Raw genomic sequence first — 15934 nt, forward strand, 5'->3', positions numbered from 1 at the left:
ACCATTGCGACAAATACAACTAGTTGTAATTTTTATGTTACGAACTATACTTAACCAATTATATTAATGCTGGGCCAAAAAAAAGAATTGAGGCCCCAATATTTTGGAGGCCCTGTGCTGGAGGCCTGGTTATGGTAATGCAAAACCATAGGAGTCGTACTACGGTGGGTGGAATTGTTATTAGGAAACTTCTCGATGTGGCAGCTATGGGTGTTTTATGCGGAGAACATCGAGAATGACTTAGCCGATTCTCATAGTACTTAGGTGTTTGTAGTGGTATACCACAAAGCTATGCGGTGTGTATGAAGATTTAAAACTAGCTCCAGAGCGCGGTTTTAATAAAGTAGAGTTGCATATTGATTTACAAGAGGTTGTTAACACACTTATCATAAAAGTAAGCTGTGGATATTCGGAGGGATGGATGTTATTGCAAAACATCAAGAGAATTTTAGCTTTTGATTGGGAGGTCTCAAAATTAGTAACACTTATGGGAAAACCAATTCAATTGCGGATGCATTATCAAAAAAAAAAAAATCAATTGCAGATGCGTTAGCAAATTCGGCGTGCATCTATGATACCGATATGGTTATGATTTTATTTTTTTTTGACGAATGGTTGTTTGTGATCGTTGTAATTATCAAGTTAGGATAGAGACTTTTGTAAAAAAAAAAAAAAAGGTAGGATAGACACGCAAGAATTCTTAAAAGAATTTCTTTTTCCATGCAATCATAATAAACGCAAGGGAAAATGCCATATTTTTTTTGAAACAAAACACTTTTGAAAAATTCTCTTCTTTTTTTTTTTCAATAAAAGAGTTTTGATTAAAAGAGTTTTAAACAAAACACTTTGGTTAATACTTACTAACATGTGAATGGGACAATAATTTATGTTGTGTAAACGGTAGTTTTGATCAAGGAATAGGAATATAATTTGAGGTATCACTAGAGAGACAGGAAAAATGTGGGATGCTTAATTATGGTGACGAAATAGAGGAATTAGGTGAATTTAGATTTAGAGGATAATAGGATAATCAAAATAATCTATTTATGCAAATAGACTAAAAAATCTTTTAAAATATCAAATGCAATCTATTTAAACATATGGTTAATTCAATCTATCTATTTTTATATCTTGAGACTTTAATGGATGTATCCATATATTAAAATATATTAATTTTTTATATTTTTAAAATAGATTTATTAATTATTTTAATAAACCCTTACAAAAAATATATTTTAAAAAACAAAATTTTCATTTTATTTTATAGTTAATCGGTGTATATCAGCCCAACAGAATTTTTGAAAGTAAGCCCAAACAATTATTTTAGTAAGCCCAAAAGCCAAATACATATAAGACATACTTTAAAGGGTTAAATATGTTTTTGGTTCCTATAGTTTCACTGGATTTTCGTTTTAGTTCCTGAAGTTTATTTTCACACTTTTTAGTCCCTGAAGTTTCTTCACTCAAGGTTTTTAGTCCTATTTTTCATTCTACTCGTGCATATCATTCGAAATTTTAATTTTTTTTTTCTGTCGTCATGTTTAGTACATTATATGAATCTCTATTACAAAAGTTTATTTTTTTTTAACAAGAGATTAATTAAATATGAATTTTTTAGTTTTTTGCACATAAATAATTCATATTATGTTAAAAAAATCTAAATTTTTATTGGAGATTTTCTTATAATATTATAAACATGAATATAAAAGATCATTCAAAAATGTGAAAGTATACAATAGTTTGATTAAAAGTAGGGACTAAAAACCTTGAGTGAAGAAACTTCAGAGACTAAAACGAAAATTATGTGAAACTATAGGGATCAAAAACATATTTAACCCTACTTTAAATATAATTTATCAGAAACCTTAAACTGTTTAATTATTTTAAATTAATAATTTTAATAAATAAATAATTAAAAGAGAAATGATGGTCAATAGAAGTAAACGGCTGCCACCGGTGGCGGTCTATGGCAAAGTTCCAGTCCAACAGTGGTTCATGTCGGAGCTCTGATGATCAAACGACAAATGGTGGCGGTGCTCCGACGTTCGCGACTATCATTATTTTAATATCTTATTTTAATTGTGCATATATATGCACAATTCTGACAATTAATATATTTAATTTTCTATTTAAAAAATAAAAATAAAAATTGGTATTGTGATAATATTTCTTAGAATTTAATTTATATGCACCGTCAGTATAAAGTTATTTTACACATGCGCCCAATAATATACAGACACATCATGTATGATATTTAAAAACACATGATGTGTCACATTCATTAAATGATGTGACAACGCATCATTGAATATATGTGTAAAATATCTTTACACTGACAGTACACAGCAATTAAACCCATATTCCTTGAGACAAATCAAACAACATCTCTTATATACTAATATTGTCTTTATATATTTATAAAAAAAAAATAGTCATATGCGAATAATGGATTTTTATTCTTAATAACCCTGACAATAAAAAAAAAAAAAACACCAAATTGTCTCACCACCTTTTGAAGGTTTAGTTGGGAACGAGGCAATGAGCTATTGCCAATGGCTAGAGTCTATGTCTTCTTTTTTAAAAGAGATTTCGTGAATGTTTTTTTTGACAGCGAGAATAAATTTTTAGTGAATTGATTTTAGATAAATACATAAATATTATTTTAAAATAAATATATAAATAATATTTAAAAAAATAATTTTGTTTATGGAACGGACTAATTACTAGTAAAGTTTTAACTAGTACATAGTTGTATTTTTGGCTCTCTAACTTTCATAAACTGACGATTTTGACCCATTAACTTTTAAAATAGAAAATTTGATCGCTTAACTTTCACAAACTTGTGATTATGACCCTTAACTTAAGTCCCTTTTACAAAAGAATGACCTCTCACTTATTTTGACCAAGTCAATGTACATGTGACAAGTAATTCACATGTCACATCAATTTGTCTTGTCATGTGGACAATGACTCACATGCCTTGTCAGCATGGCTTGTCTGTCACATAGGCTAACGTGAGACGTGGGTTATTTGTCATGCCACATGTGCATTGACTTGGTAAGGGTACCAAAATTACAAGTTAGTGAAAGTTATGAGACCAATAATGCTATTTTAAAAGTTAAGGACCAAAATTGCAAGTTTGTAAAAGTTGCGTCATTTTCCCCAAACCGTAACAAGGTGGGAATATGTATAAGAAATGATCAAGGTAGGTTTGTCCTTGCTAAAACAGAGTGGCTCACACCTATTCATGATGTTGATTTGGCAGAAACCTTGGGGTTACTCCATGCTATTAACCGGGTACCGTTGGAAAATGTGTGGAATTTGAACTTTATTCTAAAAATATTGTCACCAAGTTTCATAGTAGCAAAAATGAGCTCATGCGTTGACAAGAGTGGCCACATCCTTAACTAGTTTCCATATTTACCCATTTCATATTATTATTAATGAAATGTTCTAAGTTTGATAATAAAAAAAATTAATTTTTATCTAAAATCAATTTCACTAAAATTAATTCTCTCTTGCACGTGACTATGTGTACAGTACTGTACCCACAACATTCCGTGTATCTCTGGCCAAAGTAGATGAAATGTAATCCTACTTACTTACTTACTTACTGAGTTGAGTCCAATTGTTCCGACATGTACCCGACCTGCAAGTTGATACTAAATGTGTTCTCGTAATTTAGGACTCGGAGATCATAGATACCTCGTGACACCCATAAATCATATTCACAGCGTGTAGGTAACTCATTGTTATTGCATTTGTTAACATATTCATTTCATAGAATTCATTCACATATTCATTTCATGCTGAACTAACATTTCTTTTCTATATATGTTGGGAGTCACATGATATGAAACATTTTGCGATATCGAGGTGATATAATGGGTCATTTTTTATTGTTTGATTTTTGGGCAAGTGATCAAAGTTATCATAAATGTTTCACAAATAGTACTCTTTAAAATTTAAAAGTAAAACAATTACTGCTCTTTTACGTTTTTACCGCTAAAATAATAAGATTGACATAAATTATTACTCTTTATTATTTTAATCAAATTGATATTAATTTAAGTCATTATTTATATCATATATATATATATATTATAAAAATTTGTGAGTTGATCTACTCAATGAGATATTTGAATTCAACGGTTGGATTGAAGAAATATAATGTCGATATCGAGTTATTAAGCGGAGTAGGTTAATGGAGACATGGCCGGCTCTGTGGGTGTGCAAGGTGAGCCACCGCACAGGGCCTCAAATAGTCAGGGGCCTCAAATTGTTTATATCGGTCTATTAAAAATTTTATATATTTAAAAAAAATAATAATTTTGTTACTACTAAAAATATTTTAGTACTAAAAAAAATTAATAGACACACTCTTAATTTTATAAGTAACTTGCGGTTGATCGTAAAAAAAACTAACATTTCAAGAAAGTTTTTTTTTTCCGAAGGAACCGTAAGTTGATAATGATATTATATTGAAGATATATTTTAATATTATTGATTAAAATATGTCGCTTTTAGATGTTATTTACTATAATGACTATTTTTTTATATTATTTACAATTCAAATAGAAAATGACTTTTAAAAAAAATTGTATATTTTATTAAAGATCTATTTTTAATTTTCAAACAGAGCCTCCAAATATTAGAATACTTTGATATTCTTCATATAACTCCATCTCACGAGAGTTAAAAATATATCTCAATACAAAACACACAAAAAGAAGCTCATAAGTGCAAAGACATTCTTAAATGCTCTATATCTAAGAAAGAAAAAAAAAGAAGACAAAGGCAATACATGTTTGTTTGCATTTGTCTCACAAGTTGTCTTTATAAGAATCTTGATTCTTAAAACAACAAAAGAAATTTGAGATTATCTAAAAGAAGAATGTGAAGGAGACGCAAGAATTCGAAGCATGCAAAATTTGAATTTAATGAGAGGATTCAAGTTACAAAGAATGAACAATCAAGAAATCGTCATATAAATTATTAGGTATTGCTAATAAGCTAAAGTTACTAGGCAGTAAAATCACTTTGGCAAAAGTGTTATATGCATTGTAGACACAAAAACAAAAGAAGATTTATGAGATTTATTGCAAGAAGGGTAATCACCAACTAAAGAGTTGTTGGTGGAGGCCTTATTCAAAATGTACCTCTTTTTTTCCTCCTTTTCATATATTAATTTTTTTGCTGTTTCAAAAACCGGTGGAAATAGGAATTTTTTCTGGTGGGCCACGAAAAAGTCTTTTTTTTTTCTTCTTTTTGTCTAAAAAGTTATAATATATAAATTAAATACAAAACTTTAATTTATTTTTTTGTTAATTTTTTCTTAATTCATAATAAGACCATCAATAAAACTAAATTGCATACTTTAAAAAAAATATTCAACTTGTGACAAGTTATTAGAAATCATCAGTAATACATGACAAAAGAGAATTGCAAACATATGTATACCAAGAATATTTTAGTAATTTTCCGTTTTAAATTAAATTGTTTTGTTACGTGTTTCAAACGAAGGCTTTCTTTTAGTTTTTAAACTTTATTTTAATTAATTTTCATAGTTTCATTCAGTTTTAGAGTAAATTCCTCTAACCTAGCTAGAGAAAATGACTTGACTTGCGTTGATTTTTTTTTTCAAACCAGAAAATTACTGTAGTATTTGTTCTTTTTTATATGCTAATAGATTTACACCGATTATTTGAAGTGAAACAATGTCTAAGAAGTTTTGGAAAGTCAACGATTAAAAAAGATCTCAACACTGCCTATTTGCGCCCAGATGCATTGCTCAATTCGGCCTTTTTGCGCACAAGTGCTACTGCCAAGCGCCACTTTGTCATGCCCAAGTCCCTAGTCATTCCTACTTGCCACATCAGTATGCCTATACGTGCGCCAATCTAGTCACATCTTGTGAGATAAATTTGTCACTGATTAGGGCCATTAAATTAAAATAAAATGGAAGATTGAAATTTGGAGTAACTCTTTAAAGTTACTTTTGAATTCATTAGATCCTTTATTAAATAAAAAATCTTAGAAATATATTTAGACATTATTTTCAACAAAAAATTTACAAAATTATTCTTTTGTTGATAATTGTTGTATACATATTAAAATATTTTCATAAAAACTAAATACATAGTAAAATATAATTGACTTAAAAAAATTATAACTAAATTAGTCAAAAAAATAAAATAAAAAATAAATATTTTGGTCAAAAATTTAAAACTATACTATATAATAAAAAAGAGTATTTGAATTTAAATTCTTTATGCTTATTTAAATTTAATTTAGAAAATTGAGTACTAGTAGTAGTAGCATTTAATATTTTGACCTCACCCATTCCTACCTTCACTCTTTTTTTTTAGCTCTTCTGTCTATTCTGCTTTTGCAATGAATGCATCACTACCACCATCCCCATCTATCCACACCACTTTTCCTTCTTATTAATACCCCAAACCCATTCTCTCTTTCACTTCCTTTCCACTCTCTTCCCTTATTCCATTTCCTGCATTCAAACAAAAAAGGTAATCAATCTTTTACTCTCTTTTTTGTTTTTGTTTTTATCATTTTCCCACTTTTAAATGTCAGTTTTTTTTCTCTTCTAATATTCTAATGACTAGGATAACCAGAGTTCGAATCCCATCCTCCTATACATATTACAATGTTTCTACTAACCGAGCTAATTTCACAGGACAAACAATAATTTTTTTTTTGAGTTTCAACATTAGTTTAATCTAGTTCGAAATTCAATTCTGATATCAAGTAATTCTAATCTTCTCCGATTGCAGTTGCAGTGATCCGCTCAAATGTCAAAAAATTTACTATGGCTCTGTTTGGTAACACAAATAAGCTAGCTTATAGCTTATTATATGAGCTTATAAGCTTGTTTCAAAAAATTAGAGGTGTTTGGTAACAAGCTTTTTGTACTAGCTTATAGCTTTTATTCAGATGCTATTTCAAGTAGCATTTGAGCTTATAGCTTATAGCTTTTTACACTTTATTCCATTTTTACCCTTTAATTTAATAACTACCCACTCTAAAAAATAAACTACCCACTATCAATTATGTAATTTTATATTTAATAACCACTTTAAAAGCTAATTTTACCAAACACTTTAATTTCAATAAGCTAGCTTTTCAGCTATCAGCTATAAGCTAGCTTTTCAGCTATCAGCTAGCTTATAGCTTATTTTTACCAAACAGACCCTATCACTCTTTTTCGCCTTTTTATTTCATTTTAAATCCCATTCTAACATAATTTTTTATTTCTTATTAAATAATTCTTACCATATCTGCGCAAATATCTACATAATTTATAGTCAATTTTTTTGAAGCAAATTAAATTTAGTCAATTAAGGTTTTATTTATTAATTATTATAATTACGTAGCATTTACTTAATCTTGTAGTAGGTACTTTATTTTGTCTTTGATTCTTTGTTGACGAGATCACGGTTTTTTTCGTCCTTTTCTACTTTTTGGGTTTTTTCACTTTATTAATTTTCTTCTCTGTAGTGGGAAACCATACTTTTTTGTATTTTTCTACTACTACTTTATTTTTTGCTTCACTTTACTCTTTCTCTCAACTCTCAACCGTGCATTAATTCATTCTTGTAGCCTTGTAGAGGTAACTAACCAAAATTTCAATGGCAACAATCATATCTTTTAGCCATAAAGTTTTGCTTTCTTGTTTTTATAATTTTTTTTTTTTTGTAAGTTCTGTGTTTTATAAGAGTTCGGCCACGAGGTAAGTAAAATCTGGTTAAGAATTGTTACTACAGAGAATTGAACTCGGGTTATAAGTTTGTATTTTTAGTTAAGGGTTAAAGTCCGGTCAAGAATGTTCCTACCAGGAATTGAACTCGTGTTTAAAGTTTGTTTTTTAGTTAAGGGTTGTTAAGAATTTAGGACATAGAAAGTAGCTAGAAACTTTATATTAATTGTATATGATTAGTGTTATGTTTGTTTAATTGATCTATATAAGGATCTATGTTTAATTGTTTATTGAAAAGTAAATAAAGAAACTTTGGTTATAATTATAGGACATAGTTTGGTTTGGTTTCTTGTATTGTATTGTATTGTATATTCTCTTTCATTCCTTTTTTTTGGTTCTATTTTGACTCTGTCAATTATCTGAGAGATTTTTAGTATATTCTAATTCATTTTTCACATGTTAGTAATTTTTCTATTCATATATAGCTTGTGTTGGTGAGTTTTGTTTTGTATTTTATACATTTTTGCAATGGCTTAAGTTTGTGAGATTATATATTAACTATTATTGGTGTCTCCTGTTTTCTTGTGTTCAGCTGGTTTCATTATCCATTCAAGTAGCGTTCGACCGATTTGGAATTTGACTTTGGTGGAAAGAGTCTATTTTTTGTACAATTAGTTGTAAAGTGACTTATATTTGGAATTAAGAGAATATTTGGAGTCAATATTGTTTGTTGAGTTTACTAGATTTGTAACATCAGCAATTGACTTAAAAGTGAGATCTATAGCGGAAAGGGACGCATTTAAAAGTCGCTACTGTCTAATGTGTGGATTTTGGAACTGAAAAAATGGGTTGTTGTGTGTCAACGAGCAGTCGGAGTACTTGTAGCAGCGGGAGCAATGGAGATATGGCTACTCCAACTTGCTTAGAAATTGGATTCTGTGCGAAAAAGAGAGCGAGGAGAACGTTCTCCGACCATGTTATTTCTCTACATCATTTATCATCATTACCTAGCAGAATTTTCACTAATGGAAAGAGTCGTGGTTCGTGCATATTTACGCAGCAGGGCCGTAAGGGAATTAATCAGGACGCTATGGTTGTGTGGGAAGTAAGTATGCTCATCTTGTTGATAATGCAAACTGTGATTCTTTTTATGTGATTAATTTCAATCTGTATTTTTGTAGGATTTCATGTCCGAAGATATGATCTTTTGTGGTGTTTTTGATGGCCATGGTCCACAAGGTCATCTTGTTGCACGTAAAGTGAGGGATACCTTACCAGTAAAATTGCTTTCGTTTTTGCATTCTTATGAATCAAAGCGAAACGGGTCGGCCAAAGCTTGTTTGAAACGGAACATGAAATCGGACGGTGGAGACACTGAGAAAGATATCTCTTCTGAGGATAAACTGAACTCCACATGGAAAGAAGCTTTCATGAAAGCATACAAGGCCATGGACAAAGAGCTCAGTTCTCACCCGAAACTTGACTGCTTCTGTAGTGGCAGCACATCCGTGACTATAGTGAAGCAGGTACTAAGTATATAGATAAGCATCGACACTCTTGTTTTCTTTTTCCTTTGCAGTTTTCTTAATTTCTTATCTTACCAGGGTTCAAATCTCTTCATGGGATATATTGGCGATTCTCGAGCAATCATGGGATCCAAAGACAGCAATGACTCCATGGTGGCAATTCAGTTGACTGTTGATTTGAAGCCTGATTTACCAAGTGTGTATTTTTTCCATTAGCATTTACTCTCTCTCTCTGATGAATATATACTTTTTTTTTATGCTAACTTAATTCCGATCTGGTATGAAATTCTTATAGGAGAAGCGGAAAGAATCAAGCAGTGCAAGGGTAGGGTTTTTGCTTTGCAAGATGAACCGGAAGTGTCTAGGGTATGGTTGCCTTTTGATGATGCACCGGGGTTGGCAATGGCTAGAGCATTTGGAGATTTCTGCTTGAAGGAGTATGGTGTGATTTCTATACCAGAATTTTCTCACCGGCTGCTTACGGACAGAGATCAATTCATTGTTCTTGCCTCTGACGGGGTAAAATTTTTCAATCCCGTATATATATATATATAATATATATTATTTTTTTTTCAGCTGTTAGTTTTTGTTATTTTGGAAGTTTTCTTATTTTTCCCGTGTGATAAGAAATTTCAACATATATGAACTGCAATTTGGAATTTAGTTTCTCTTGGTTAGTTGGGCGTTGTGACCTGTCTGTGACTGCCATGAAGTAATCATCTTACCAAGATAAGCTGTGATATTGAAATAAGAAAATGTGATCACTGTAGGCTAATGTTATCAATAGTAATAGTAATGAATTGTGGCATAGGACCATATGCTGATAGGAAGGAAACTGAGAAGTAGCTTCTAGAACAAACCACTGATTAGAATAGCGTTTTCAACAATTTGACAGAGCTAATAACTTGTCCTGTTTGTCAATTAGCAGTATGATAATTGAGTTAGTTAGCCTTATGATAACTTGTCCTCTTGTGTTCAATGTATCTGTGGAATTAGGAGCTACTTTAGAATCATGCCTTTGCTGAAATTGGCTGATATTTCAACACTGAAACACTGGTATCTGATTGTGATGGGTTGAAAATAAGCAAGAATTCATAGAAGTGATGCTATTTGAACTGCTAAATACATCTATCATTTTTCATACTGTATAAGACTCTGAAGTTTACGTCTGTGGGAAAGGCATAAGTGTTTTCAAGTAACTTGGATTAAGTATTAGAAAAGCAAATAGGTCAATAAGATATTCAAACTCAGTGGCACTTTGACTAGCCTACAGATATACGAAAATTGGACATTTTGCAATTTGATATGGCAAGAAAATTTCCTCTTGCCGTGCTAATCGGTGAGAATACAGATGTTCACTGCCTAACTGGATTTTGCATGATTTTATCATCATCACATCAACGATAGCATGATATTAAAACGCGGTTGCGTTGGAATCTTTGATATTGTAGAGACCTCAATTGTGGTTGTAGAGATTTTGAAAACCTTGATGTAGCTACCTAGTTTGAGTTGCGGTCCCGTTTTAAAACCATATTCATGTCATGTTCAAGACATTTAATGCATTTGTAAATAACTTATGTTGGATAGACTTCGGATTTGTTTTTCCAATTATACTACTCCTCTGAGCTAACCACAGTAGTCTTCATTTATAATTTTAGCCCCCAACGCTTCCATCCTTCACTGATGGTAACTGATTCTCTTTGCACTTTCTTCAGGTTTGGGATGTCTTAAGTAATGAGGAGGTAGTTGAGATAGTATCGTCAGCACCAACACGATCATCAGCAGCAAGAATTCTGGTAAATTCAGCTGCTCGTGAATGGAAACTCAAGTACCCAACTTCGAAGATGGATGACTGTGCTGTAGTGTGCTTATTTTTAGATGGTAAAATGGATTCAGAGTCAGATTATGAGGAACAATGCTTCTCTTCTGCTACCATTCAGAGTAACCATTCGGGAAATCCAATCGAATCAGATGATGGACAAAAGTCCGAGCCATCTTTGCAAAGGAACTTTACTGTGAGATCATCGGAAGAAAACGAGATTAATGGAGCAGTGTCAGTTGATGTTGAAGATGGAACAGCGCCCGCTGATGATCAAAACTGGTTAGGCTTGGAAGGGGTCACCCGTGTAAACTCACTCGTCCAACTTCCTAGATTTTCAGAAGAAAGGTCAAAGTCAAACTCTTGAATTTGTTGCTTAATGGGGTAACTGTTTATTGTAGTACCTAGTACAACACTCATTCAAGAAAGAATATTTTTGTGGGAAGTGGTAACATTTTGATACTCTTTGCTTACCTAATTTACTTGTAGAAAACTAATGTCGGATTAGGGTTGCAAAACGTAATTGATCCCGGCTTAATGTAAGACATTAATAACTAGGGGTGTTCATGGGTTGGTCAACCTGATGACCTAACCCCAAAGTGTTTGGTACGTGTGGGTCAAATTCGAATTAACCCGGACAAATCTAAGTGGTTTGATTTGAGTAACAATTTTACAATTTCAAACTCGCAGACCTTTTAAAAAATTGAGTATTTTAATAATATTTTTTGAAATAAAAGAGGGCCGGAACTCATAAACAAATTACAAATTATCAAACTGAGGAGTAAAAATTTCAATATTATTAGCTAATAAAAATCGCATAATTTTACGTGACCAAAAAACAAATTGCATAATTTTGCCTAGATAATGTTCACCGAAAAACCGTCTTGTACATGCACAATGAGTCAATGAAATTTGGGGTGGGATGGATAGCTCAACTAGTTGAGCTAGTTGAACTAAAGGTTAAAAAGTTGAAACTTCAGGTTGAGCTCAACTTCCATTTTTGAAAGTTAGGATGCTAACTCTAAGAGTTAAGATGGTTTCCATTTTTTGCTTAATGTGATATCTTGAAACTCAAAAGTGTTTAGACGAGGTGACATAAGTTTCTTCTAACTTAACTAATGTCTTGAATTGAATCCCTAACTTGAGCATGCAGTAGTATTAGTCTCGCATTTGGGCACATAAGATATCCAATTTACACAAACAAAAAAAAAATGCGCCAGCTTGAATTATATTGAGCTAAGAGGATTTGAGCAAATCTTGGATGAAAGTGGTGTTAAATTGTACTAGTGTTAATATTCAATTTTAAGTGGACACAACAATAGGTTTGAGGTCCTACATCTATGACATTTGATTTAATTTCATCAGCTAAAGTTTTAATTATTGTCAATCAATTACTCCTATTCATTGAAACAGCTTTGAGAGATACTACATATATGATTAAAGATTTGTACACTGAACCAAGATCAATCATCACTATATGCCAAGCAAAAATTGCATTGAGGTTTCAACTGGAAGAGATTAACGTAAAATGAACGTTACTTACGAGCTGTATATAATCATATTCCATGTAATGATTGGTTACACTAAAAGTTAACTAATTCTATGTGAATTATAAGTAACTGATTTGGGAAAAAAATTGTTGATTAATGACTCTCCTCTTCTCAATAAACTACCACTAGTATAATTTTGTAAAAAATGTTCTGTATAGTTTTAAATTTTAATGAAATCACCGTGTCAGCATGACGCCAAACATGCAATAAGTGAATTTTTTTAGTGTATGTTTTGTTTGTATCAGTAGCTTTTACAAAATTAGTACATCAATTTGACAGCATATTTCATATAGATGCCATCTTAGTTGCATAACATAAGTTATATAGGATAGAAGTAGCAAGAGTAATTCCCTTATTTGTGCACGAGCTTATTCCTCCAAGCATTTTTAATTCTTGTCTATGTGAATTTAGCTTAATTGGTAGATACATCATATTTTATATATAGGAGTTGAGGTTTAAATTCCGGACAATTCACTTATTCACTTTAAGCTAAAATTTTAGCCATTAACTACTTGACCAACAAAAAAAAATAATAATTCTTTCAAGCAGTGTTTTAAACACCTACTCAAGTAGCCTATTAGACTCGGCAAGTTATTGAAGGGAGCATATCCTCTTCCGTGTCCAGTGTGTTCAGTTAAATCTGGATCATGTATTTATTTTTGTTGCAAGGTGCCTAAACTATTAAAAAAGCATTGAATGACCAAGATTGAAACATTAATCCCTCCCGTGAAAAGTACACGGGAAAGGATCCATTCCCGTTATTAAACCGGTGTGACCCAACCAAATCCGATAAAAACCGATGGCTTAGTTGGTTAGTCAAAATAGACAAGTTGGCTTGTGAAGTGAAATTTTAATCAAATAAATTTATTCAAAGAGTGGCTTCGTTGAGAGTAGAACCCACGACATTATTTTGAATTAGAGCAACTTTTGTTTTGTCTCCTGAAGAGGTCTTTATCAGAGGCATTGTTTAGTTAATGATAATTCTCTTTCTTTGATCAATGGATCTAGAGGTAATTATGTGTCTTCACATGTGCTTAGGGATGGTAAAAATATCCGTACCTGCAAATATCCGCGGATAAAATCCGCCACGGATACAGGGCGGATAACTTATTAGATATTTACGGATGAAATAAATGAATATTTTAATTACCCGATACTTAATGAATATGGATACGGATTTAATGGTATTCATGCCCGCGGATATCCGTACCCGCTAATAAATTAGAAAATTACTTAAATATCCTTAGTTATTAAATATAAAAGAGGCTTTTATATTTTGCATAATTTTATGATGAATTTTTTTTTAGTTAGAAATGTATGTATATTATTTTTTAAAAGAGAAATATATGGATATTATATTAAGTTTTGGTAAAAAGAAGAAAAATGAGTGTGGTTATATTGTTGTTAAATTGAAAGTGAAATGTATGAAATATTATTATGTGTTAATATTTTATTTTTATTTTTTTATTTATTTATTTTTTTTTCAAAAAAAAAAAATTTTATTTTTTTACTTCTTTTAAGAAATTTTAGATAATTAAAAAAAAATAAAAATTTTAACAATTTATCATCTATGATATCTGTTAACACATTTTGATTAAAGTTAAAACCATGGAAGTTTTAACACACAAGATCAAGAGCAAACAATAATATATACTTCGGAAAAGTGCATTGACATTGACATTGTTATTGATTTGTTTTTTAGAAATGTGATACGTACCGAGCCTTTTTTATTTGGTAAATAAACTTAAAAAAAAAAAAAAAAAGTGGTGGAGAAACCTTATAGTTTTTTTTTTTTTTTTTGACTTAAAGAAACCTTATAGTTAAGTAGCAATAGAAACATGAAAAATGATGCTAGAAGCAATACTATTCCAATTATGTCTACAAATTACGGTTCATAAATGGTCATTTATAGTAGCCACCATAACGTTGGTGATTGTCTTCCACACTGATAATGACACACTTACTCACCGCCAATGTTCACTCAACAATGTAGAACCAAAATTACTATATAATGCAATCACTCCCTTGTGGTCTCATCACAAAAGTCACAAGCTAAAAAACATCACTAGCTAATTAACATCCTTCTGAAAATGGCTCAAAGAGCTTACTCTTTCTTTGCATTTCTTCTCATTTTCAATATCCTCCTTGTCACAACATGGCAAGCAATTGCTGGTCGCAGCATTGCTAACCACGATAAGAAAGAGCCCGAGTTTTTGTTCAAGCATGAATATGGTAAAAAATTTCATTATCCAAGCATTGGACATTTTGGATTTCCACCAAAGTTTGGGCTTACTCCTAATAACCCATATAGTGGTGGCATCGGAGGAGGAGGAGGATCGGCATCAGGAGCAGGATCGGCATCAACAGGTCGTCGTTATGTTCCTGGTAACGATGACACGTTTGTTCCAAACCCGGGCTATGAGGTTCCAATCCCCGGCGGTGGTGGTAGAGTTGCATCGGTTCATCCATGAATTAACTCATGCATTAATGCAATAATAGCTAGACCTAGTTTGTGAGTTTATGAGCTTTTGATGCTTATTAAGATCGTTTTTCCTTATTTCTAGCCATAAAAATAAGTGTGCTACTTCTAGGTACACACACTAGTGGCTTGTTACTTGATAAGTAAGTTTCTTGTTTCATGTTTTCTAGTTGGTTTAATTGAATATTATTCGAGTTTGATTGATCTTTAAAGTAGTTGCTCATTGTGGATCAGCATTAAGCAATTTAACATCAATGACTGCGTATATAAAAGCAGGATTAATTAAAGTACATAAAACAATAACTAAAAATATTCATCATTTATTTTTATAAGACTTTGCATTTAAGTATTGAATCACACTAATTAAATGTTGACATTGACAACCAACACATTTGAGTCAAGTTGTTAATGAGCTCCTCTAAGGACGAATTGTTCGGGAGAACTCGCATCCAAACTCTGAATTACCGTAATCATCTTTTTCTAATAACCAGAGGATTAATACCAAAAGTATGTTGACATTGACACAAACTGCAATTAACAAGGACATAGTTTGTCAAATAAAAAAAGAAATTAACAAGGACATAGAAATTCCCTTGAGACATAATGCATATCACATATTCAACTTTCAATTTTACAGACAAGAACTGTCTACCCATAAAATTTTGTGACTTGGTAAGTTTGTCGATCATTCTCTTTTATCTAAATAGTTTATGTTAATTAATTATATTCATTTACCTTCTAAATAAAGGCAGGGAATGTATGCCATTCAAAAAAAAAAGGTAGGGAATGTATTTTCCAATTTCACAATTTCTACAATTTACCTCAACTTTGAGTACACTTATTATT

At 31.3% G+C, this 15934-nt stretch overlaps 2 protein-coding genes across 6 annotated transcripts; both read left to right on the forward strand.

The window, feature by feature from the left end:
• Positions 1-6337: 6337 nt before the first annotated feature.
• On the forward strand, positions 6338-11735 carry LOC123921926 (probable protein phosphatase 2C 52). 5 transcript variants are annotated; one of them, XM_045974660.1, is made up of 6 exons: positions 6338-6527; positions 8307-8819; positions 8896-9240; positions 9319-9436; positions 9536-9759; positions 10956-11735. In XM_045974660.1, the coding sequence occupies exons 2-6, from the start codon at positions 8559-8561 to the stop codon at positions 11424-11426; spliced, it is 1419 nt and encodes a 472-aa protein (XP_045830616.1). In that variant the 5' UTR covers positions 6338-6527; positions 8307-8558; the 3' UTR covers positions 11427-11735. The 5 variants fall into 5 exon arrangements, with proteins under 5 accessions (XP_045830616.1, XP_045830614.1, XP_045830615.1 ...); XM_045974658.1 differs by lacking the exon at positions 6338-6527 and adding an exon at positions 7440-7627; XM_045974659.1 differs by lacking the exon at positions 6338-6527 and adding an exon at positions 7623-7747.
• Positions 11736-14650: 2915 nt separating this feature from the next.
• LOC123923743 (putative cell wall protein) lies at positions 14651-15300 on the forward strand. Its single transcript, XM_045976466.1, has one exon. It carries the CDS (start codon positions 14700-14702, stop codon positions 15078-15080), a length of 381 nt encoding a protein of 126 aa, XP_045832422.1. The 5' UTR covers positions 14651-14699; the 3' UTR covers positions 15081-15300.
• The last annotated feature ends 634 nt before the right edge of the window (positions 15301-15934 follow it).

Source organism: Trifolium pratense, linkage group LG4 (assembly GCF_020283565.1).
Source record: "Trifolium pratense cultivar HEN17-A07 linkage group LG4, ARS_RC_1.1, whole genome shotgun sequence".
NCBI classification, from domain to species: domain Eukaryota; kingdom Viridiplantae; phylum Streptophyta; class Magnoliopsida; order Fabales; family Fabaceae; genus Trifolium; species Trifolium pratense.